A 26,639-nucleotide genomic window follows, 5' to 3' on the forward strand; every position below is an offset into this window, starting at 1 on the left:
GAAGACAAACCACTACATACTGTAAAAATACGTTTGTTAAAAATACTAATTATGTTCATGAGAAAGAAACTATGATTCAAACTATGAATTAGTCTTGCATTATTTCAACTAATATCTTATAAAAAGTACAATAAAAACCAAACAATTCCAACAGGCCCAATGAACCACACCGCCCAGCAACCCACCTATTTAACCCTAGAACAGTGATTCCCAACAGGGGCTGTTATGTGTCCAAAAGGAAGTGTTAAGGGAAATAGAATTCTCGGGGGGTGGGGGTGGGGGGTTACTTGAGGCACAAGACCTGACTGACCATGTCAACTCACTGCTGTTGTCAACAACAGATAGACATTCCCAGTTTGTGTTATCTTTTTATTTTAATTTAGCCCCGTTAATGATGGATAAATAGATACGGTGTGATTTCTATGAGTCTGAAGGTAGTAAGCCTTGAATTCTAATCCTGCTAAGAAACGGAAACTACAGAAAATGCATCAATACAATGATACATACCTGGAATATAGTTTCATACTGTTGCTGTCAGACCAGCGATGCCCTATGTGTCTTATTTATAATACTGTCTAATGAAGCCATGAAACCATCAAGATTGCAGGAACATTTCTGCATAAGACATCCTGGAAGGGCTTCTTACGGTAATACTCAGTTTCAGAACATGAAATAAGCATTTGAAAAGTATTGCACACTCAAGTCATTTGCTAAGAAAGCCAAAAAATGACATTGATAGCAGTCTCATTGCTTCTTGTAACATTTCCAAAATGATAGCAATGTGTGGAAAATCTCATACAGATTAATAACACCTGCTGTATCAGGAGCGCTCACCACTGTTCTCAAAATGGATTTTGAAATTAATTCCTCTGAGTAACAACTCAGTAGCTCGTCGTACTGACAAAATGAGCGAAGGCACTGAGTATCAACTATGCCCAGAGCTACAGAGAACAGGACTTGAGATACAACAGGATGAGTTAACTGTGCAAGACAACGTGGCATTGCTAACAGCATACAGTACCCGTAAAAAGTATTCACTCCCCGCCCCCCCCAGAAGTTTTCATGTTTTATTGTTTTACAACATTGAACTACAGTGGATTTAATTTGGCTTTTTTGACACTGGTCAACAGAAAAGACACTTTAATGTCAAAGTAAAAACAAATTTTTTACAAATTGGTCCAAAATTATTACAATTATTAAACACAAAATAATTGATTACATTAATTACTCACCCCCTCCAAGTCAGTATTTAGTAGATGCACCTTTGGCAGCAATTACAGCCCTGAGTCTGTGTGGATAGGTCTCTGTCAGCTTTGCACATCTGAACACTGCAATTTTTCGCCATTCTTCTTTACAAAACTACTCAAGCTATGTCAGATTGCATGGGGATCGTGAGTGAACAGCCCTTTTCAAGTCCAGCCACAAATTCTCTGTTGGTTTGCGGCCTGACTTGTCCACTCCAAAATGTTAACTTTGTCGTTTTTAAGCCATTCCTGTTTAGCTTTGGCTTTGTGCTTGGGGTCAAGTTTATGAAGAGATTCTCTTTTGTGAAAAGTTAAAAACAAATATCAATGGACAAGCAATCTATGATGAGCTCAAAATGTATAGGAAGGATAAAAGTTATCCAAATTATGAATATGATTCCGTGTGCAACAGATGGAGCACCATATATGACATGTCACCATGCTGGTTTAGTGGCACTTATGAAAAAAACTTCCAAATGTGTTTGCAATCCATTGTGCAATTCATTGTCCACTTCTGGCAGCCGAAAACTTTTTTCAAGCATGACTCTTGTAATATCTGATATCGACAAAATTAAAGCTCATCCATTAAATAGCAGAATATTTTGCCAGTTATGCCAAGGTAATGATGACGAGTTTAAACACTTGCTTCTTCAAACTGAAGTGTGTTGGCTGTCAAAAGGCTACTGCTTAAAACGTTTCTTTGATCTTTTTGACACTGTGGTTGAATTTTTGCTCAAAGTCGACAAGAGCTTGGGAAACAAGATTGAACATCTATGTGGAGATGTGGCATACCTAGCCGATCTGTATGAAAATTGAACATTCTAAATATGAAACTGCAGGGTGAGAATTTCAATTTAATCCAAGCAAAAAGTGCAGTGTCCACTTTTATTGGAAAATTGGAAATATATAAGCAAAACATTGGGAGAAGAATGTTCTCAGTCTCCCTGCACGGAAAATATGGCACTCCTTTTCACAGATGGTGATTTGCATGAGTACTGCTTATACCTGCAGTCACTGAAGAAGGTTTTTTAGAACCCATTCAAGGATTTGAACTACCTGGAAATTCCGGACTGGGTAATTAACCCATTTCTTTGCAAGATGGAAAAACAGGAAGAGAGCTTGCAAGAAGAAATGAAATGATAAAGAAGCAAAAATGCTTTGCAAAAATGTTGGCTTTTGTGATACGTGGCTACACTGTCATATGAAGTTTCCTGGTCTTTGGAGAAAAACCAAATTGCTCTTCTTTGCGTTTCCATCCTCCTACCTTGTTGAAAGAGGCTTCAGTGCAGTGAACCACATACTCATAAAAACAGAAACCACTTGTTATGTGTGGGGACGTAAAACTTTTGCTGTCACAACTTAAACCAGATATTTCAACTCCTGTTAAAAACTGTCAAGGTCAAGAATGACATTGATACCGAAGCTGCTGTACAGCGCACAGGTACCGTGTAAGCTAGGTTTAAAGACAAATAAAAATTTCAAGCAGAATAATTTTTCTCATGTTAGCACATGTAGACATGTTTTTACACAATGGTGTGCTGAAAAGTATATTGTGCCTGAGCGGTGGGGGGGGGGGGGGGCTTAAAAGTGCTGGGAAACACTGGCCTAGACTAATTAGACTAATCACAGGACAATTTAAAATGACCAATTAACCTACTAATAGGCACTTCTTAGGACAATGAGGAGAAGCAGTTGGAGGAGGAAAAGAACGAGAGCAACAGAATCAACCGTCACTGTACCTGTTGGGATCAAATGGATAGGTCACAAATTTTGGGTCAAAGGGAATATCCGGCAGAGAATTGCAGTATTTCACCCGACACACAACTCCAGACCTGCAAAGGAACAGAAATAGTAATATTCAGTCATGCGAATGACAAAGTCAATGTTATAGCCCCCAGTTGGCTCAGGAGTTCTTACGCTCAACGTTTCCCAGAGCCAGTAATCCATCCTTCTCAATCAGAACCTCATGAATGTTTGGCTTTTCCACCTTTGGCTTTGGTCTACCAGACCCAAACATAAAGCTCCGGCCTCAGGTTCTGTGACTTCCTACCAATGACTTGTACCTCAAGCATTCCACCTGGGAATCACAAAACTAGGTTCCCCAATGGTGGCTGTTCAGCCAGGCCTTGCTCCATCAACTTAGATCCACGTCCTCAATTCAATAAAACACAATTCATTCATCAATCAGGCCTAAATTAAAAACATACACACATTACTACAGTATGGGTACAAAAATTAATGGAGTTTATGAAAGTGAACAACAAACTAATGGCTGGATTAACTTTCTAGAGAATGGGATTAAGAATCAGAGGTCATATGCATAAAGGGAAGAATTAAATGCAGAAAAACTTTGTGCATCCTATTGTTGGAATTTGTAATGCACTGTTTAGAGAGGTAGAGAGACAGGTTCCATTGTAGTCTTCAAGAATGATGGAACAAGGCCATGGAGAAAGGGATGGAGCATTACTCTAGTGGGGAGCTGGGCCACTATCAAAGTTTAAATTGGATCCAATACCTAGGGTGGTGGAGTGGAGATGCAGAATATTAACTTCAGCGGCCATTTTCTTTTGAACTCAACATGGATTGTAGATTAAATTTAAAATGCAGCTCCAGATAATAGGTTCTGAGAGCTGTGGATCGCAGGTAATTGAAAAACCAGATAAGATTAACATCCATTTTGGGTGTCTGGAGTGTGGGTATGAAGAAGGAGGAGTGAAAGTTATTGTCCAAGGGAAGCGTTGTTGATAATATGTAGTATTGTCCTTTGATCTTTACCAAATAAAATGTCATGTAATATTGTGTCGAACAGGCCTCTCCATTCAGAGGGTGTCTCATTTTGTCAAATAATTACTTTATATCCACCAGCTGCATCTCTCCAGTGACTTTGTTCACATTACATTTGGGAGATGTGCCATAATGAAAGGTTAAATTGGATCCTTTTTCCACCTATGGGGCTATGGTGGAGATACACCTCTACCAAAGGAGATGTTCGGTGCCCCTTCCCTCCTCTAGCCTACAGGCCACCCTTGGGCAAGGTGTAGCACCTTCTTAGACCTCCCCTCCACCAGTCAGGGTCAGATGAGGCCATGGGAACCTGTGGGAGACGGTAGTATGAGCAGCTGGTGCACGTCACCAGTCCTGTTTAAGCGACCATTGATGCCATTGAACCTCAAAGTTCAAAGCAAAATTTAGTAACGGAGTATATAAATGTCACCACACACAACCCTGAGGTCCTTTTTCCTGAGGGCACATCCTGAGATCTGTAACTGTAAACAGGATCAATGAATTCGCAATTATATTTATGTGATGGGTCCAGGACAGGTCCTCTGACACTCTCCACCTGTGCTCCTCGGTTGAATACTGGCTCATTGACCTCTGGTTTCCCTCTCCTGAAGTCTACAATCAGTTTCCTGGTCTTATTGACATTGAGTGAGAGGTTGTTGTTATTACACCACTCAGCCAAATTTTCATTCTCCCTCCTGTATGTTGATTCATCACCACCTTTGATACAGCCCATAACAGTGGTGTCATCAGCAAACTTGTATATAGTGTTGGAGCTATACTTCGCCACAGCGTCATAGGTGTAAAGTGAGTAGAACAAGGGGCAAAGCACACATCCCTGTGGTGCTCCTGTGCTGATGGAGATTGTGGAGGAGGTGTTTTTGCCGATCCAAACTGACTGGGGTCTGCAAGTAAGGAAATTCAGGACCCTATTTCACAAGGGAGTATTGAGGCCCTGATCTTGGAGTTTACTGATTAGTTTTGAAGTGATGATGGTATTAAATGCTAAGCTGTAATCAATAAAGAGCATCCTGATGTATGCATCTTTGCTGTCCAGATGTTCTGGGGTCATATGGTGAGCCAATGAGATGGTATCTGCTGTAGACCTGATGCTTAGGTGGGCAAATTGGAGCTGATCCAAGTTGCCACTCGGATAGCTGATATGCTTCAACACCAGCCTCTCAAAACACTTCATGACCATGGATGTAAGTGCTTCTAGTTGATCAACACACATCAAAGTTGCTGGTAATTTCCAGCATCTGCAGAATTCCTCGTGTTTGCGCCTCTAGTTGATAGTTATTTGGGCAGGTTACCTTGCTCTTCTTGGGCACCGGTATGATTGAAGCCTGCTTGAAGCAGGAGGGAACCACACACTGCCAGAACGAGAGGTTGAATTATCCGTGAACACACCAGCCAGCTGGTCGGCACAGGTCTTCAGTTTTCAGCTAGATATTCCATCTGGACTGGATGCTTTCCTTGAATTCGCTCTCTTGAGTGTCATCTTCAGATACAGAGACCAACGGATCATCGGGAGACATGGGGGTGCGCGATGGCTTCTCCCTGTGTTGGTGCTCAAGGCGAGGCTAGAAGGCAATGACCTCATCTGGAAGCGAAGCTCTGCTGTCCCCTATATTGATAATGGGCTGGGCGGGGGGACACTGCTCAGAAGAAGGCAATGGGAAACCACTTCTGCAGACAATTTGCCAAGAAAAATCATGGTCATGGAAAGACCATGATCACCTACATCATAAGACATGGCACATAATGAATGAATGATTCCTGCCTGATGCCCCTGAGGTAATGTCCTGTGTTGTGCTGTAATATTCAGCCAGAGCCTCATTCCACCGGGATGCAGCACTGAGCATCATGGGAAGTCATTCCTGCCTGTGGCCATCAAACTTTGCAGCTCTTCCCTTGGAGGGTCGGACACCCTGAGCCAATAGGCTGGTCCTGGACTTATTTCCGTCTGGCATGGCTTACATATCATTTGATTGTTTGTGGTTTTGTATTGCTATGTTTGTACTCTGTTCTTGGTTGGTGCAACTGTAACGAAACCTAATTTCCCTCGGGATCAATAAAGTATGTCTATCTATCTATATCTGTTGCTCTACCTGGCTCTTCCACCCCCGGTGCCAAGAAGTGATTCCTTTGAACTGAATCGTAGACTTTATTCTTTCACTGATGTTCTTCTATGCTCTGGATTGGTTGCCACATATGAGGAGCTCTGGAATTCTATTCACTGTTTAGAGGAATGAGGTGGGACCTCAATGAAACCTACCAAATATTGAAAGGCATAGAGAGAATAGGAATGGAGAGGATGTTTCCTATAGAGGGAGAGTCCACTACAGCCTCAGAATACCAGGATGTCCCTGTAGAACAGAGATGAATTTCTTTTGCCAAGAGGCAGTGAAACTGTGGAATACTTTGCCACAGACGTCTGTGGAGGTCAAATCATTGTGTACTTTTAAAGCAGAAGTTGACAGGTTCTTGATTAGAAAGGATGTCAAAGGTTATGGGAAGAAGACAGGAGAGTGGGGTTGAGAGGGGTAATAAATCAGCCATGATGGAAGGCTTGATGGGCTGAATGGCCCAATTCTGCTCCTATGCCTTATAGTCTTTCTGTACTGTAACTTCCTTCCTCCTTCATGTTTATCCAACTACCAAACTATTTGGTTAGCTTCTTCCAACACATTAATGAGAACATTAAAAAAAAAATCAAAAGTAGCCCCTTGTACCTGCTCCAGCATTCAATAAGATTAAGGCTACTAGTGTGTGCCAACTTCTTCCAGGATCCCCATTTCCATTGATGCCGTGACTTTCCAAATTTCAAAGTAAAATTCAAAGCAAATTTTATTATCAATGAACATATATGTCACCATATACAACACTGAGATTCACTTTCCTCCGGGCATACTCAGCCAATCTATACAATAGCAGCTATTAACCGGATCAATGAAAGATCAACCGGAGTGCAGAAGACAACAAACTGCAAATGCAGGTATAAATATATAGCAATAAATAAAGAGAACATGATAAAGAGTCCTTAAAAGTGAAATCAAATGGTTGTGGAAACATCTCAATGAATGGGCAAACCCTCTCTTAATCATAAAATTCTCCAGATCACCTTTTAGCTTTCTTCTTTATAGAAGAATGAGCAGAGAAAAAGAGCAGGGCCTTTTGGGTCTTTACAGCATGCCTGAGATATCGTCAGCAGTCACTTGTTTGTTGTGAGCACAAGATTTCCCAAGGTGGAAATTACTAATACGAGGGGGCATAATTTTAAGATGATTGGAGGAAAGAATACTGCAGGATGTTAGAGGTAAGTTTGTTTTGTTTTTATACACAGAGTGGTGAATCCATGGAATACATTGCCAGGGGTGGTGGTGAAGTTGACACATAGGCGACATTTAAGAGACTCTTGGGAGGGGTGAATGAGGTATCCAGGGAGGGGTAGCACCTCTGGTGAAGGGGCAGCTCACTCACCTTTGGTCCCCACCAGACACTAAGCTCTGACCTATGACTCCAAGTAGCTGTTTTCATGCAACAGCGGCCACACCCCAGTACACCGCTTCGACAGCGGGCTAAACCAGGTGAGGGTAGCCGATGAGCCTCATACACCAGTGAGATAGGGACATGCCTGTATTAACATGCAAAATCAGCGCCAGCAAACTGGGCAGATGAGATCTACAGGGAGATCCAAAGGACAGGAAGGTGGCATTGCAATGCTTCGTGGAGAGCCTAAGGCATGATGAGGCAGCTTCTGCAACCATGGAAGACCCCAGTTTGTAACGCTTATTTGTACCACTGGACCCAGACTTCTGAGGTGAAGAGAGTGGTACTGCCCCAGTGCAACGGTCTTTCCACTTTGAAAACTCTCCCGCACAGATCTCCTGTTATCACCAGACACAATAGAAAACCACGAGACTCTTAGTTCTATGGATGGTCCCCCTTCCACTGTTTAGTGACAGGTTAACACACCAGAGACTACAGATGCTGGAATCTGTTGTAACGAGGAATCTGCTGGAAGAACACAACAGATCAGGCAGCATCTGTGGGAAAGAAAGAGACTGTCGGTGTTTTGGGTTGAAATTGTGCGACTATCGACGCTGGCACATGGAAAATTTCTTTCCTCCCACAGCCGCTGCTCGACCCGCCGAGTTCCTCCAACAGATTGTTAGCTGCAGATTAATCCCTCCCACGGTGGCTTGGAATGAGTCTCGTCCACCTTGGGGATTCACAGGAAGTCCTATGATCTATGGGACGGCAGAGTAAGGTGTTCTTTTTAATATACAGAGAGAGATGGCTGCTTGGAAAATGTTACTGGAGTGGTGGTAGAAGAGGATTGAAAAAACTCAGATAGGCACATGGATGATAGAAAAACAGACGGTGACGTGGGAGGCAAGGGTTAGTCTGATCTTCCAGTACATTGAAAGGTCAGGACAACATCATGGGTGGAATGTTCCACATTTAACTTTGTTCAATCTTCCAACAACAACAAAAAAAAACAAAAATGTATTATAAATGTGAGATGCTGGAAATCCACAGCGCACACACAAAATGCTGGAGGAACTCAGCAGGTAAAACAGCATCTATGGAAAAGAGTAAACAGTCCACGTTTCCGGCTGAGACCCTTCATCAGGACTGACGAAGTAGTGAAAATGTATTGCACTCAGAACACTCAGCATGCAACTTCTACTTGGCCAGTGATAATATCACAGTCTGCACTACAACACTTACCTCTCAGGTGCTGCCCTATGAGCATTGGACCTGAAACAGAGCAATAAGAAGAAATGAACCTCAGGCAGCAAGCATGTACATGTCTTCTTCAAAGCATGGTCATTCAATCTTAATATGCAAATCGCAGTGAAAGATAAATTATAAATTCCAAGTTGAGAGTAATCTGACTGGCGGCTGGGCGGGCTACTGCACAGGATCTAAAGAAACTGCATCATGAGCACTAGTCTCCCCAGCATCTGGGACTTTAAGGAGTGGTGCCTCAAAAAGGTGGCATCCTTCATTAAGGACCCCCATCACCCAGACTAATCAAAATAGGACATACATGGTAAATGGTAGGGCATTGAAGAATGCAGTAGAACAGAGGGATCTAGGAATAATGGTGCATAGTTCCCTGAAGGTGGAATCTCATGTGGATAGGGTGGTGAAGAAAGCTTTTGGTATGCTGGCCTTTATTAATCAGAGCATTGAGTATAGAAGTTGGGATGCAATGTTAAAATTGTACAAGACATTGGTGAGGCCAAATTTGGAGTATTGTGTACAGTTCTGGTCACCCAATTATAGGAAAGATGTCAACAAAATAGAGAGAGTACAGAAAAGATTTACTAGAACTTTTGCTGGGTTTCAGCACCTAAGTTACAGAGAAAGGTTGAACAAGTTTGGTCTTTATTCCTTGGAGCGTAGAAGGTTGAAGGGGGGACTTGATAATGGTATTTAAAATTATGAGGGAGACAGATAGAGTTGATGTGGATAGGCTTTTTCCATTCAGAGTAGGGGAGACTCAAACAAGAGGACATGAGTTAAGAGTTAAGGGGCAAAAGTTTAGGGGTAACACAAGGGGGAACTTCTTTACTCAGAGAACGGCAGCTGTGTGGAACGAGCTTCCAGTAGAAGTGGTAGAGGCAGGTTCGATTTTGTCATTTACAAAAAAATTGGATAGGTATATGGACAGGAATGGAATGGAGGGTTATGGGCTGAGTGCAGGTAGATGGGACTAGGTGACAGTAAGAGTTCGGCACAGACTAGAAGGGCCGAGATGGCCTGTTTCCATGCTGTAATTGTTATATGGTTCATTGTTATAGGACATGCCCTCTTCTCATTGCTACCATCAGGGAGAAGGTACAGGACCCTGCAGGCACACACTCAACTTATGAAAATAAGGATGAAATTGACAAATGGATTACACACAAACCAACTAAAGTGCATAAATTAAATATTGTAAAGCACCGAACAGATTAACCAGTGACACTCTGAATGTGATAAGGCAAGGAGTTCAGAAGTCTAATGGCCTTGGGGGAAGAAACTGTTTCCCATCCTGACCATTCTTGTCTTTATGCATCAGAGTCTCCTGCCTGATGGTAGAAAATCAAATAGGATGCTGGATGGATGGGTGGGATCATTGATAATACTAAGGGCCCTGCAAACTCAGCACTCTTGATAAATATCCCAGATGGATAGCAGGGAGATCCCTATGATCCTCTGGGCCATTCTCACAGTCCGGAGAGAGATATTACTGATATTATACCTGATTCTGATCACAGACCTGTGTACTTATGGGTCATCTTACCCCAAGTCTTATCTCCATTCAGTGAAATAATGGCTGATTTGTGACCCAACTCAATGTTCTTCCCCTCTCCCCCACCCCTGCTCCTCCAACCCTTAGATAAGATAGCTTAACAAAACTGTAACAGAGAGTGGGAAACATACGTCCAGGGGCACAGAGAGTCCTTAATGTAGACTTTGATTCAGTATTCACCTTGACAACTGTGAGGTCAACGTGAAACTGTGTAATATGGAACGTGGTGAGATTAAGAATATGACAGTGTTGGAGCTTCCCAAAAACATTAGTCACCGGGACCAGACAAGACATATTTCAGGTTACTTCAGGAGGTGAGGGAAAAGTTTGTTAAGCTGTTAGCAATGATATTGGTGTTCTCTCTACCCACAGGAATGGCACAGGAGGATTGAAGGTTAGAAAACGTTGCTCCGCTGTTTAAGAAAAGTAAGAGGGATAATATGGAAGTTATAGACCAGTGAGTTTTATGTCAGTGGTGGGCAAACTATTGGGGAGGATTGTTAGGGACAGGAGTGTTTAGAGTAGTATAATCCTATTCGGGATAGTCAACATGGCTTTGTGAAGGGCAGGTTGTGTCATGCACCTCATTGAGTTTTTCGAGGAGATTACAAACCAAACCAATGAAGATAGAGTGGAGGATGTGGTGTATATGGATTTCGGTAAAGCATTTGATAAGGGTTCCCCACGGTGGGCACATGCAGAAACTTATGAGGCATGGGATCCTTGGCACTTGGCTGGGTGTATTCGGAGCTGTCTTGCCCACAGATGGCAGAAGATGTATTCCGCCTGGAGGTCGGTGATTAATGGAGTTCCACAGGATCTGTTCTGGGGCCCTTGCTCTTTTTGACTTTTGTAAATGACTTGGATGAGGAAGTGCAAGGGTGGGTTAGTAAGTTTGCAGATGACATTAAGGTTGGTGATGTTGTGAATAGTGTAGAAAGCTGTTGTCGGTTGTAACAGGATATAGACGGGATGCAGAGTTCGGCGGAGAAGTGACTGAGTACTATCTTGAAAGGTATGAGATGATACACTTCAGAAGATCAGAATTGAAGGCTGTGCACAAGGTCAAAGGCAGGATTCTTAGCAGTTTGGAGGAACAAGAAGGATCTTGGGGTCCAAGTCCACAGATCCCTCAAAGTTGACATGCAAGTTGATAGGGTGGTTAAGAAGGCGAATGATGTGCTGGCCTTCATTAGTCAGGACACCGAATTCAAAAGTCGCAAGGTTATGTTGCAGCTCTATGAAACCCTGGTTAGACCATATTTAGAAATGGTTCAAAGGAGATTTCCTCCAAGAGGACTACAACTTTGTCAGTGGGTTTGGAGGCTTACATGCCTCAGTGACCTGCAGAGCTATGTTGGCTGGAGTCAGGGCTTATGTCACCCTCGCCAAACAGGTCAAAGGGTAGAAGCCGGACCAAGAGTGGTCCACCGATCCTCCAACTTCAGGGGTTCAGCTCAGGGCTAACCACCCTGACTGGTCGAACAAAGCTGTTACGGAAACAGCAATGAAGAATCCTTCTACATCTGAGTTTGACGGTATTCCTGAGTCTCCACCCTGGACTTGCCTGACTGACAGTAGTGAAAACCGCGAGGAAGCCCTGAACACTGTCAGACATGGAGGACCTTCATTGCTGCTCTAAACGCCAGTGGCAGAACGGGCAGTAAGAAGAGATTTCTCAGGATGCTGCCTGGATTAAAAGACCAGTCTTAAGAAGAAAGGTTGACCGAGCTAGTGACTTTCTTCTTGGAGTGACGGGGATGAGAGGCAACTTGACAGAGGTATCTAAGAAATGATGTCGTATCTGTTAAATAGGGGCAGAGGACAATTCTCATTTGATGGAGAATGGACGTGAAAGCACAGAGGAACATCTGGAGAAATTTCTGAAACGCCCGACCGCTGCTGTCGTTACTGTGTGGTCGGGAATCTTTCGGAGGGTAGGCCTCAAAATCCCCGGCCTTGCCTGCTTTTGGCGACCGAGAAGGAGGTCGAATTGTTCGGACAGAGATGGCACTCAGTACTCGGTGATCAGAGAGCTGATCAGAGCTCGAATTTTCCGATGACTCAGAGTCGGATTGTGGTCGGCATGGCAGGGAGAGTTTTTCTTCCTTCTCCCGTCTGCGTGAGATGTGGGACATTTGAGAAACTTTGAACTTTACTGTGCTCACGGACTTTGTTCATCAAGTGATGGTATTGTTACACTGTTTGCAACTATATGTATAATTATGTGGTTTTGTCAGTTTTTTTAGTCTTGGTTTGTCCTGTGTTTTGTGATATCGCACCGGAGGAAATAATGTATCATTTCTTAATGCATGCATTACTAAATGACAATAAAAGGGGACTACGTGTCTTCATAATCTAAAGATTACGATAGGCAGAGAAAGCGTGGACAGCCAGCATTTTTTTCCCAGGACAGCGATGGTCAATACCAGAGGACCTGCATTTAAGGTGAGTGGAGGAAGGTTTGCCTCTCAAAAGTCCAACCCTACATCCCCGTCGTGAGAGGTGGAAGTGGGCAAGGCTGACCAACGGGGCTCTGGTGAAGCTCTATGTACCAATCCCCTGTAGAGTGGATGAAATGGATTGCAGAAGTGTTGATGAAGTCCAACCCTACCATTGAGTTTGGACGATGGAGACAGGAGGTCATCCATGGCCTATGCTCCACTGGGAGTTAGTAAGTAAAGAGGAAGGTTTGGGGTGATGTTTTATTATTTTACACCGAAAGCGGTGGGTGCCTGGAATGTACTGCTGGAAGTGGTGGAAGAGGCTGTTATGGTTGGAACATTTAATAGATTCTTTCATATGCACATGGATGTAAGGAAAGTGGATGGTTATGGCTGGGTAGGAGGGAAGGGTTTGATTGATCATTGAGTACATTTATAGAGATGGGCATAGCATTGCTGGCTGAAGGACCTGTTCTAATGGAAGATTAGCAATCAATAATCAAATATCAGTTATCTATCAAGTAGGGGACCGTGCACAATCCTGATTTTGATGGGAGACAGACATGACAGCGCAGCGGAACATCTGGAAAACTTCTGAAATGTCTGCTTTGCTACCGCTGCTACTGTGTGGTAACCGGAATCTCCGGAGCTGAAGGCCTCGAAATCCTCAGCTTTGCGTGTTTCAGCGGCCGGGGAGAGGTCGAAGGCGCTCGGCAGAGGATGGCGCTCGGGAGGCTGTATCAGAGAGGCTGGTTGGAAGCTCGGAGTTTTCGGACGGATGGACTCAGGGTCGGCTGCTTCCAAGGTATCATCAAGTTGACAGTGTCTGGAGGTTTATGGCTGGGAGTTTCTCCTTTTTGCCACCTGCTATCGGGGACTCGGGAGTCGATCGACTCGAGGACTTTTGAGACTTTATTTTAAACTGTGCCTATGGTCTGTTCTTTATCAAATTATGGTATTGCTTTGCACTGCTGTAACTATATGGTATAATTATGTGGTTCTGTCAGTGTTAGTCTTTGGTCTGTCTTGTTTTCTGTGATATCACGCCGGAGAAATTGCATTTCTAAATGACAATAAAAGAGGACTGAGTGTTCTCATAATCTAATCTAATATCAGTTGCTATTTTTGGAAGCAAGGTCCAAAACTCTACTATTTCTTGCATACAGAAATGTTTGCTGGACGACCTGACATTAATGCTACAGAGCACTTCGCCTTACATCCTACCCTAATCCAAATGTTTCTTCACAACAGTGGAAGAGCAGAAGGAAAGAGGCAATTATCCTCCAAGGCTAAACAATGTGGCAAAGTGAGGATGGAATTCGGAAGAATTTTATTGGCCCATTACATTTCAGTGCTAACTCCATCATCCAAATCCCTTACTCACTCTTCCTTCAGTTAGTCCTAACAAAGGGTCTCGGCCTGAAACGTTGACTGCACCTCTTCGTAGAGATGCTGCCTGGCCTGCTGCGTTCACCAGCAACTTTTATGTGTGTTGCTTGAATTTCCAGCATCTGCAGAATTCCTGTTGTTAACTCCATCATGGATGGTTTGAAACGCAGCTGTGAAAGCAGGGTTGGGCGAGGGGCTAGCAACTGCAACCCATAAAACCCAGAGCTACAGAAACGTCATCACAACCTCCAAAAACCTCACCCCTGGGACAGGAAGGATCTTTAAAGATGGGCCACACTGGGGGATAACCTGAAAGACTGGCCCAGGACAGAGAACGCTGGCGAGCTGCTGTCGGCAGCCTGTTTAATGGGCTAAACTAACGAACAAACTTTTCCAGGCTAATCTAGTATCATAGTATCCAAAAATGGCAATGCATTTGAGAAGCAATGATCGATTAACTGGAGCGGTGTTGGAAAAGGTGGTACAAATATACGTAAAAGTAATTGACTATAAAAGGCGCGGTACCTGTGAAGGGCGTGTTCCATGGCGTTTCTCAATAAATTTTAAAAAATCAATAAACATGAAAGAGGCTCAAGTTACATTCATTTTAAGATCCAGTTTAAAGACAGAGGATTAGACATGTACAGAACACTGAAACAGAGTGAAATACATTATTTGCATCAAATCAAAACAGCGAGGATTGTGCTGGGCAAGTGTCGCCAATGCAGCATACACACCTGTAGTGCAAGTCTTTTGGAACGTGGGAGGAAATTGAGACACCTTGACGAAAGCTAGGCAGTCACAGGGAGAACGTACAAACTCCTTACGGGCAGTGGTGGGAAATGAACCGGGGTCACGATCTCTGGTGTTGTAATGGCGTTACACCAACCACGATGCTAACATGCTGCCTCACTGATTAAAGAGGAACCCCCCCCCCCCACATCACCCAGGACATGCCCTTTCCTCATTGCTACCATCAGGGAGGAGGTACAGGAGCCTGAAGACACGCACTCAATGATTCAGGAACAGCTACTTTCCCTCTGCCATCTGATTTCTGAAAGGACATTGAACCCATAAACACTACCTCACTACTATTATATATTAAGTCTTCAGGGATTCAATATCCATTCAGAAGTGAAATAATCGTTTAAGGCATAAACCATGGTGAAGGTCCTAGGTATTTTGCAGCAACCTTCATTAGGGAAAAGGAAGTTACTACTGGCATGGATTTCTTTGGTTTGCAGTAGCTGTTACGCACCGGCTGTCAGTCTGGTTTCATAAAGGAAGGCCTTGATTCAGAGGTGAGGTTCCAGAGACTGCCCAAAACATACGCACTCCCTCACACACAAATACAAGCATGGGCTTGTATCCAGCCTGAAGGTATGAATATCGATTTTTCTTTCCAGTGAAGAAAATTCCCCCCTCCCTTTGTTCCCCACTCTGACCTTTTACCTCTTCTCACCTGCCTATTACTTCCCCCTGGGTCCCTCTCCCTCCTTCCTTCTCCTGCTGTCCACTCTCCTCTCCTGTCAGGTCCTTTCTTTTCCAGCCCTTGACCTCTCCCACCTGGCTTCACCTATCACCTTCCAGCCAGCACTTTTCTCTCACCCTGTTTAATTCAGACATTCCCCCGACCCTTCTTGAAGAAGAGCCTTGATCCGAAACGTCGACCGTCTACTCCTTTCCAGAGATGCTGCCTGACCTGCTGAGTTCCTCCAGCATTTTGTGTGTGTTGCTTTGGATTTCCAGCATCGGCAGATTTTCAAACATGGGCTTCCTTCTTGGCTTTATCCCTTCATGTCCACACTCCCAAACCTCATAGCATATCCAAAACCACACTGGTCTCTGGTTTTGTCCATGCACCTAATCATATTTTGTCAACACCCAGCTCCAGACAAGTACCTAACCAAACTTCCACCTAGAGCAAATATGCTCCAGAAGGAGTCAGCATGGTTTGGATACAGAAAGTCATGTTCCAAGAGGTTCTAAGTTCTATTTTAAGAGCTCCCCCAAAAGGTCATTAGGATAGGACTGTGATGATGTCTATTTGGTTTTTAGCAAGGCCTTCAACAAAATCCCGCACAGACATCTGGTCTGGAAGGTTAGGTCCCTTGGACTTCAGGAAGAGCCAGTTGGGTGGATTCAAAATTGGCTCAGAGATAGGAAGCAGGAGGTTGTGATGAAAAGTTATTTCTCAGAAAAAAAAAATCAGAGTAAGCTTATTATCAAAATAACGTATGTCACCATGTACAACCCTGACATTCATTTTGTTGCAGGCATACTCAATAAATCATTAATAGAGTAATAATCATAATAGAATCAACAAAAGACCAATCAATTTTGGGCGATCAACCGGACTGCAGAAGACAACAATGTGCAAATGGAAAAAGAAAGAAATAACTCATTTTAAAAAATAAGCAAATGAGCAATAAATATCGAGAACATGAGATGAAGTGTCCTTGAAGATGAGTCAAGTGGTTGTGGGAACATTTAAATGATGGGGCAAGTGAAGTTGAGGGAAGTTATCCCCTTTGGTTCACAGCCCTGATGGTTGAGGGATAATTTCCTGGACATGATGGTGTGAGTCCTGAGGCTCCTGTACAGGCAGTCCCCGGGTTACAAACAAGTAAACAAGTTCCATTCTTAAGTCCATCTTTAAGTTGGATTTGTACGTAAGTCAGAACAGGTACATCTGGTATTATTTAGTGTCAGCTAGTCAAACGTTTGACTTAGTATATATTTTACCTTTCAATGCATATACTGTAAAACACTTAAAAAACGTATGTATTTCAATAATTAAACCACTGCGTTGCTTAGTAATAATTGTAGCTTTCATCAGGGCAGGGCCTTTCTCATGCTCCATTATTCTCACTTTATCCTTTAAAATTGTTTCGATCATTGACCGACTGTAGCCTAACGCTTTTCCAATGACCGATGGCGTTTCACCTCTTTCTGATCATTTTATTATTTCCACTTTATTTTCAATCGTGATCGTTTTCCGTCAACAGAACAGAAACACTGCAGATTCAGCAGCAGCCGCGGGCAGCGGGTCCCGAGCTTCCCCCGGATCTTAAAGTCCACCCGCACTGAGACAGGTTAAATGGGACAAGTGGGGGCGGTGCTGACTGAAAAAGTGGGGGGGGGGGTGGTCAGGGTGAACCTTGCTAAGAAAAATTTAAGCCAAATACAAAGTTGCACACTCAACACAGTGTTAACGGCAACGCGATCCGACTTAAAATGGTGGACGGCGTTCTCCCTCCTCGAGCCGACAGATTTTTAATACTGTATAATAGGCTTTATGGCAGGCTGATCGTCAGCACGAGTTGTTCGTAACTCGGGGACTGCCTGTACCTTCTTGGCGAACAGCAGTGTGCTGCATCAGTCACTATTGTGATCCTATTATTTATTATTTACATAAATTACTTGGAGGTGAATGCACGAGGCTCGATAGGCAAGTTCGCAGATGACTCGAAAATAGGAGGTGTTGCAAAGAATGAGAAAGATTATCACAGATTACAGAGGGATCTAATCAATTATTAGGCAACACACACAAAATGCTGGAGGAACTCAGCAAGTTAGGCATCATCTAAGCATTACCATGTATTACTCGGATTTCCGGCATCTGCTGATTTTCTCGTCTATATCATTTAGGCAAGTGGGCCAAGAAGTGACAAATGGATTATCAATACAGAGTGAGGTGATGCATTTTGGAAAGTCATATCAGTGTAGGTAGGATTACACACTGAATGGTCCACAAGACCTCAAGGCATAGGAGCAAATCAGAATATTCAATCCATCGAGTCTGCTCCTCCATCATGGCTGATTTATTATCTCTCTCAACCCCATTCTCCTGCCTCCTCCCTAAACCCTTGACACCCTCACTGATCAGGAACCTATCAACCAGCACTTTAAATGTACCCAATGACTCACAAATTTCTGCAGGTGGACTGTGGACAACATCCTAACTGGCTGCATCTCTGTCTGGTATGGGGTGAGGGGCGACTGCACAGGATCCGAGTAAGCTGCAGGGAGTTGTAAAATTCGTCAAAACTAGCCAGCTCCATCAGGGGCACTAGTCTCTGTAGTATCCAGAACATCCTCAAGAAGCGATGCTTCAAAAAGGCAGCGTCCATCAGTAAGGACACCCCCCCTCCCCACCTAGGACATAGAAACATAGAAAATAGGTGCAGGAGTAGGCCATTCGGCGCTTCGAGCCTGCACCGCCATTCAGTATGATCATGGCTGATCATCCAACTCAGAACCCTGTACCAGCCTTCCCTCCATACCCCCTGATCCCTTTAGCCACAAGGGCCATATCTAACTCCCTCTTAAATATAGCCAATGAACTGGCCTCAACTGTTTCCTGTGGCAGAGAATTCCACAGATTCACCACTCTCTGTGTGAAGAAGTTTTTCCTAATCTCGGTCCTAAAAGGCTTCCCCTTTATCCTCAAACCGTGACCCCTCGTTCTGGACTTCCCCAACATCAGGAACAATCTTCCTGCATCTAGCCTGTCCAATCCCATGTCCTTTTCTCATTGTTACCATCAGGAAGGGGGTATAGAAGCCTAAAGGCACACACTCAACAATTCAGGAACAGCTTCTTCCCCTCTGCCATCAGATTTCTGAATGGCTGTTGAACCCATGAACACTACCTCACTACTATTAAATATATTATATCCCTTTTCACCCTATTTCTCTCTCCTTTTCTCCCTTCCTCTATCCCACACCTGTACTTCTCTTGCCTCAGTACATGCTCAGTACTGCTGGGGCCACAAATCCAGGAACAGCTTCTTCCCCTCTGCCAACCATTTCTAAATGGACATTGATCCCATGAACACTACCTCACTATTTTTGCACACCTTATTTAATTATAATACATACACACTTACTGTAATTCACAGTTTCTCCCCCATTATCACGTATTGCATTGTACTGCTGCCGCAGAGTTACCAAATTTCATGACATATGCCGGTGGTATTAAACCTGACTCTGATATGCCCTCCACAACCATCTGTGGCAACGATTTCCATAACCTCTATTGCACTCTCCTTCCACAGGAGAGTTGAACTGTTGAACTGCCACAGGGAATCCGGCTGGGAAGGTGTTAACATCCCAGTCGATCCAGGTGGGACAGCGGGGGGGGGGGGGGGGGGGTATATGTCCCAGGGGATCCCGGTGGGAGGGGGGCTATGTAACACCCCAGTCGATCCGGGTGGGACGGGGGTAGGGGGTTATGCCCCTGAGATCCAGGTGGGAGTGGGCAATCAAACATCCCAGAGGATCCGGGCGGAGAGGGGTTTACCCATGAGTTGGGCGAGGTAACAAGTGTGAACATCCAGAGGATCAGAAGCTGCTAAGACGGTAATGAGTGGAGGGCGTTTACTCAAGGGAGTGACCTCCCCGACTCAACAAGTTTTAAAGCAAAGGCCAAGCCCCGGACCCACCTGTGGCCATCGTCCCGCTGCGCGCTCTGTATTGTGGGCGCCATGGCACCGCGCCGCGCGAAGGCTGACGGGAATGCAGAGGTCTCCCGCACTACGAGTCCCAGACTGCCCCGCGGAGCGCCAAGGGCATGCGCTATAGGTGACAATGGCGGCGAGAACGCAGCTGATGCTGACTCCGCCCTTCAAGCACAGACTCCTCCCACCCCCATCCCCCACCGCAGTTGCTGCTCCGCCTCCGGGCACTGGCCACGCCCCAATGCTGCTCCCGTCTCGGAACCTGACAGATCAAGGACGATTAATAACTTTCACTATTCTTTGTCCACCTGTCGAATTCCACTGCCATCTATTCTTTGTCACCGTTCCTACCTTGATCCGTGCAACAATCTTAATGACCTGGCTTTCTGTCTTGGCTCTGACGGAAACGTCTCTTTTTTTTTGTTCTAATTTTGATTACTTCTTTTAAAATTTGTGTTTCATTTCTATTTTTTCTCATGATGATACTGGCACGAAGCCTGGAATTGCTGCTGGAACTATTTCACTGTACTTCTGCACGCGATGGTAATAAACTTGACTTCGATCTCCGCAGATGCCGTCTGGTCTGCCAAGTATTTTCCGTATTTGCTGTTTTCACTTAAGATTTCCAGCATCTGCACTCCCTTACAAGACCTACAAAATGTAGTGGATACGGCCCAGTCCTTCATGGCTAAACCACTGCTCATCATTGAGCATATCTACACGGAACGCTGTCGCAGGAAAGCAGCATTCCGCATCAAAGATCCTCACCATCCAGGACATGCTCTCTTCTCACTGCTGCCATCAGGAAAAAAGGTGCAGGAGCCTCAGGACTCACACCACTGTGTTCAGGAACAGTCAACCATCAGGCTCCTGAACCAAAGGGGATAACTTCACTCAGCTTCACCTGCACTATCACTGAACTATCCCCACAAACAATGGAGTCAATTTCAAGGACTCTTCATCTCCTCTTCTTGGAATTTATTACTTAGTTATTATTAATAATACTAGTCCTTTCCTTTGTCTGCATTTGCACAGTTTGTGGCCTTCTGCACTTGGGATGAATGCCGAAGTTGGGCGGTCTTTCATTGATCTTCTTCACCTCTGATCCTCTGATGAGAACTGGCTCATGGACCTCTCCTGGTTTCCTTCTCCTCGGACTGCAATAGCGTCACAGTAACGTCGATGCTACCATGCCTCTTTGGTTTTGTTGGCGTTGAGTGAAAGATAGATAGATATATATACTTTATTGATCCCGAGGGAAATTGGGTTTCATTACAGCCACACCAACCAAGAATAGAGCGTAAATATAGCAATACAAAAACCACAAACAATCAAACAACAAAATGAAAACTATGCCAGATGGAAATAAATCCAGGACCAGCCTATTGGCTCAGGGTGTCTGACCCTCCATGGGAGGAGCTGCACGTTTGATGGCCACAGGCAGGAACGACCTCCCGTGCCACCCAGTGTTGTATCTCGGTGGGATGTGGCCGGAGTCCAACAGTAAAAAGTTCAATATCCGGTCTACGAACATGTTCCTCAATGGTAATATGACCCAGATTGCACCATCCATTGTTAACCAGAACAGTAAGCCCCACCTCCCCCTCGTACCCCATCTGTTACTTATTTTTATACACACATTCTTTCTCTCACTCTCCTTTTTCTCCCTCTGTTCCTCTGACTATACCCCTTGCCCATCCTCTGGGTTCCCCCCCCCCCCGTCTTTCTCCCCAGACCTCCTGTCCCATGATCCTCTCATATCCCCTTTGCCTATCACCTGTCCAGCTCTTGGCTCCATCCCTCCCCCTCCTGTCTTCTCCTATCATTTCAGATCTCCCCCTCCCCCTCCCACTTTCAAATCTCTTACTAACTCTTCGTTCAGTTTGTCCTGACGAAGGGTCTCGGCCTGAAACATCATCTGTACCTCTTCCTAGAGATGCTGCCTGGCCTGCTGTGCTCACCAGCAACTTTGATGTGTGTTGCTTGAATTTCCAGCATCTGCAGAATTCCTGTTGTTTACAGTAAGCCCCCAACTCCTTTACGCTTACCGCTCTCAGTGCACTTCCAGTCAGCCCAAATGGTCTGGAAGCAATCCATGGAAAAGTTTTGATTGGGTATGTCCTCGTGCAGCCACGTTTCAGTAAAACACATCACACTGCTCTCCTGAAATGTTCGCTGACACCTGGCTAGCACCGTCAACTCGTCCATTTTATTACCCACCAAACTCCTCTTCTCCAAAAGTCTCTGTTGTCTCGACCCGGTCCTCTTTCCTTGAAAGATGGTTGTTATGGCACCACTGAACGAGGTGTTCAATCTCCAACATGCTGATTTGTCATTCCAGCAACAAACAGTGGTGTCACTAGCAAACTTACCACCTGGACAACACAAACACCCACGTCAGGATGCTGTTCATCGACTATAGCTCAGCATTTAATACCATCATTCCCACAATCCTGATCGTGGTTGCAGAACCCGGGCCTCTGTACATCCCTCTGCAATTGGATCCTCGACTTCCTAATCAGAAGACCACAGTCTGTGCAGATTGGTGATAACATATCTTCCTCGCTGACGGTCAACACCTCAGGGGTGTGTGCTTAACCCACTGCTCTAATCTCTATATACACATGACTGTGTGGCTAGGCATAGCTCAAATACCATCTATAAATTTGCTGACGATACAACCATGGTTGGCAGAATCTCAGGTGGTGACGAGCGGGCGTACAGGAGTGAGATATGCCAACCAGTGGAGTGGTTCCGCAGCAGCAACCTCAACCTCAGTAAGATGAAAGAGCTGATTGTGGACTTCAGGAAGGGTAAGATGAAGGAACACATACCAATCCTCATAGAGGGATCAGAAGTGGAGAGAGTGAGCAATTTCAAGTTCCTGGGTGTCAAGGTCTCTGAGGATCTAACCTGGTCCCAACTTATCGATGCAGTTATAAAGAAGGCAAGACCACTATTATACTTTATTAGGAGTTTGAAGAGATTTGGCATGTCAACAAATACACTCAAAAACTTCTATAGTTGTACCGTGGAGAGCATTCTGACAGGCTGCACCACTGTCTGGTATGGAGGGGCTATTGCACAGGACCGAAAGAAGCTGCAGAAGGTCGTAAATCTAGTCAGCTCTATCTTGGGCATCAGCCTACAAAGTACCCAGGACATAATGTTAGTGAAATAGAACAATTCTTGTATACAATTTTTCCTTAATATAGGTTCCTTAAGGTTGTCATAGATGGGGGAAGAAGTGGGGATAAGCTCCCACCGCCTCCCCCAGCCTCACTTTAGGTTGCAGCTTGATGTTTCACATCATCAGTGCTGTACGAGCTTCGCGATTTGCGTGATTTGATTGAGGTGCTTCAGCACAGAACTGAATCTGCCGCTGTGGCCTGCAACCTTCGACGCAGCACTGAAGTGACTCGTTGGCTGTGGCTCCAGCCATCGGCTCCTGGACCGGCTTCACTCACCTTGGGGGCTCGTGGCTGTGGACTCACTTCTGGGGACTCTGTGGTTTGATGACCAAAGTTTCATTTTATCATCAAAGTATGCATGCAGTATACAACTCTGAGGTTCATCTTCTCCAGATAGCAATAAAATACAGAAAAATGATGGAGTGCATTGAAAGAAAAGACCCAACCCCCCACGCATGAAAAAAAGAAATAAAACTCACAAACTCCATCCCCCAAATCCCACCCTCACACAGATTGCCCACTTGGGTACCACAGCTAGAACATCAAACCCCTAACCCCCAAGCCACTTCCATGCAAAAACAGCAGCAATAACTTCAAACACCAGCCCCTCTCTCACCCAAAAGAGTAATATATCAACCACCTGCCAATTGGCAAAAAAAAACCTTGGAAACTGAAGGAGACCAACATAAACTACTGATTTTCTCCATTACAGATGAAAAGTCTTGGCCTGAAATGTCGACTGTGCTCTTTTCCATAGATGCTGCTTTTCCTGTGGAGTTCCCCCAGCATTTTGTGTGCATTGCTTGGATTTCCAGCATCTGCAGATTTTCTCTTGTTACAAGTGTTTAATGTTCTTTGTGTTATTTGTTGGCTTTTTGTTGTTTTGTGCGATTTGTTCTTTTTTCCCACGTATTTGATGTTCTTTGGTGTGTGGGGTTTTTCCTTAAACCAGTTCTATGCTGTTTATTTGTTATGTGGTTGCCTGTAAGACAAATCTCAAGGTTGTAAAGTGTTTGGATACTTTGATAAAAAATATCCTTGGAATGTTCAACCTAGTAAATGGCATGCGCCTCGAATAGTCTCTGATAACCAAGTCCAGCCTCTGGCCTTCACGTGTGGCTTAGCTACGAAACTTGGTGGAACCGTTTCTACTGACAGGAGAAGGGACAAAGGTGGGTTACTGGCATAGAAACATAAAAAACCTACAGCACAATACAGGCCCTTCGGCCCACAAAGCTGTGCCGAACATGTCAGTACCTTAGAAATTACCTAGGCTTACCCACGGCCCTCTATGTTTTTGAGTTCCATGTACCTGTCCAGGAATCTCTTAAAAGACCCTATTGTATCCGCCTCCACCATCGTTGCCGGCAACCCATTCCATGCACTCACCACTCTCTGTGTAAAAAAACTTACCCATGACATCTTAACACCAGTTGCTTCGGGCAGATTATGCTCATTGGCCATGGTTGGCAGGAGATGATCTCAAACCTCCAATAAACAAGAAAAAATCTTCAGGTGCTGGAAATCCAAGCAACACACACAAAATGCTGGAGGAACTCAGCAGGCCAGGCAGCATCCATGGAAGAGAGTACAGTTGATCCTTCAGCAGGATTGGAGGATGAAAGATGAGGAGTAGATTTATAAGGTGGGAGGAAGGAAGGGAGAAGCACAAGGTGACAAATGAAACTGCGAGTGGGTGTCATGTTCCGGTCCATGAAGTCCGCATTTCGGTTTACGGTCCGGTCCGTGGATTCAGGACTTCGGGTCTTCCAGCTGTCCCTTGTTTCGGTGAGTTAATCATAGGCACCTGATTCCCATCTTGGGGCTTGGAATATAAGTAGCCTTGGGGTTGAGTGTGGGCTGCTGGTTTGTCTTGTCAGTCCCCCTTGGAGCAACCTGCTGATGGAAGGCTAGTGAATCATTTGTGATCTCTAGGCCTGGTTGGAGAACCATCGTTTCATGGATGCTTGCTGTTGGTAGTCAGCAAGGCCTGGTTGGAGAACCATCGCTTCATTGATGCTTGCTGTTGGTAGTCAGGGCTGTCTTTGTGGTATGGATTCGGCTGTTTCCTGGGCCAGCTGAGTGGCTGCCAGCCACTCCGAGCTAGATAGGGATCGGGCTGTTTCCGTAGCCAGCTGAGGTTGCTGGCTGAACTAAGACTCGGAGCTTCCCCGGAGCAGAGATGGAACTGTCTGTTGTTCTTTGGTGTTTGTCTCTTCTTGTCCCTGCCTCTGTGGGGTAAGCCAGGCTGTTTTGCTGTTGCCCTGCAGGGGGATCTATCTTGTCTTGTCCTCAGCTCCATGGGGTAAGTCAGGCTGTTCAGCTGTTGCCCTGTGGAAGGTCCTGTCTTGTCTTGTCCTCGCCTCTGTGGGGTAAGTCAGGCTGTTTTACTGTTGCCCTGTGGGGGTATCTGTCTTGTCTTGTCCTTGCCTCTGCTGGGTAAATCCGGCCGTTCTGCCGTTACCTGACGGAGCGACCTGTCCCACCTTGGTGTGGAGATGAAGCTGAGTCCCGGCTTGTCTTAGGATAAGTCCCGGCTCTATGTCTATGTTCTGTTTTGTCTCATGTTAGTGGCGTGTTAAAGATGAGTCCCGGCTTGTTGAAGGATAAGTCCTGGCTCTATGTTGATGCTCAGTTCCCAGTCTGTCTCTGAGCTCCAAGAACCTAAGCCTCGACGATCCCGTGGCCAAGCTCCAAGAACCCTAGCCTCGAGGACCCCGCGGCCAAGCTCCAAGAACCCTAGCCTCGAGGACCCCGCGGCCAAGCTCCAAGAACCCTAGCCTCGAGGACCCCGCGGCCAAGCTCCAAGAACCCTAGCCTCGAGGACCCCGCGGCCAAGCTCCAAGAACCCTAGCCTCGAGGACCCCGCGGCCAAGCTCCAAGAACCCTAGCCTCGAGGACCCCGCGGCCAAGCTCCAAGAACCCTAGCCTCGAGGACCCCGCGGCCAAGCTCCAAGAACCCTAGCCTCGAGGACCCCGCGGCCAAGCTCCAAGAACCCTAGCCTCGAGGACTCTGCAGCCAAGCTCAAGACCCAAGACCCCAACCTGCAGCCATGTCATGTCCTTGCCTGGTTCTGGGGTCCGAGCCCGAGGGAAGACCCAGGTTCTGGGTCCTTGTCCAGTCTCAGGCTCGGAGTCCAAGCCTTGTCTCCTAGTCCATGGTTTCTAGTCCTGGTCCCGCTTTCCCTAGCCCAAGCCTGCGTTCTTGTCCCTGCTCCTGGTCTGAATCCTGTCACGTCCCTACTCTAGTCAAGTCCTGTTCCCTGTACTTCAGTGTCTGTGTCTTGCATTTGGGTCCGTTCCCAGCACCCCATTGTGACAGGGGGAGGAGTGAAGTAAAGAGCTAGGAAATAGATTGGGCTGGAGAAGGGGGAATCCGATCGGAGAGGACAGAAGGCCATGGAAGAAAGGAAGTGGGTGGCAATAGACAATAGGTGCAGGAGTAGGCCCTTCAGCCCTTTGAGCCAGCACCACCATTCACTGTGATCATGGCTGATCATCCACAATCAGTGCCTCGTTCCTACCTTCTCCCCATATCCCTTCACTCCATTATCTTTAAGAGCACTATCTAACTCTTTCTTGAAAGCATCCAGAGAATTGGCCTCCACTACCTTCTGAGGCAGAGAGGCATTCCACAGATCCGCAACTCTCTGGCACCAGAGGAAGGCAATGGGCAGGCAAATAGATAGGGTGAGAGAGGAAAAAGGGAATGGGTAATGATGAAGGAGGAAGAGGCATTATCTGAAGTTCTGATGTTCATGCCACCAGGTTGGAGGTGAACCAGGCAGAATACCAGGTGTTGCTTCTCCAACCTGTGTG

General features: G+C 45.4%; 1 protein-coding gene across 2 annotated transcripts in view; it reads right to left on the minus strand.

Moving 5' to 3' along the window:
• paf1 (PAF1 homolog, Paf1/RNA polymerase II complex component) overlaps window positions 1-19,692 on the minus strand; it is a 60,421-nt gene extending 40,729 nt beyond the window's left edge. The window contains exons 1-3 of one of the 2 annotated variants that reach the window (XM_072271156.1): window positions 19,615-19,692; window positions 8,763-8,792; window positions 2,984-3,076 (exon numbers count right to left, since the gene is read on the minus strand). In XM_072271156.1, the coding sequence (XP_072127257.1) occupies window positions 2,984-3,076; window positions 8,763-8,792; window positions 19,615-19,658 (167 nt within the window). In that variant the 5' untranslated portion in view covers window positions 19,659-19,692. The remainder of the gene's footprint in view (window positions 1-2,983; window positions 3,077-8,762; window positions 8,793-19,614) is intronic. The other variant, XM_072271157.1, reaches the window with a different exon arrangement.
• Between the last annotated feature and the right edge of the window lie 6,947 nt (window positions 19,693-26,639).

The sequence above is a fragment of the Mobula birostris genome, chromosome 10 (genome assembly GCF_030028105.1).
Source record: "Mobula birostris isolate sMobBir1 chromosome 10, sMobBir1.hap1, whole genome shotgun sequence".
Taxonomy (NCBI): Eukaryota; Metazoa; Chordata; class Chondrichthyes; order Myliobatiformes; family Myliobatidae; genus Mobula; species Mobula birostris.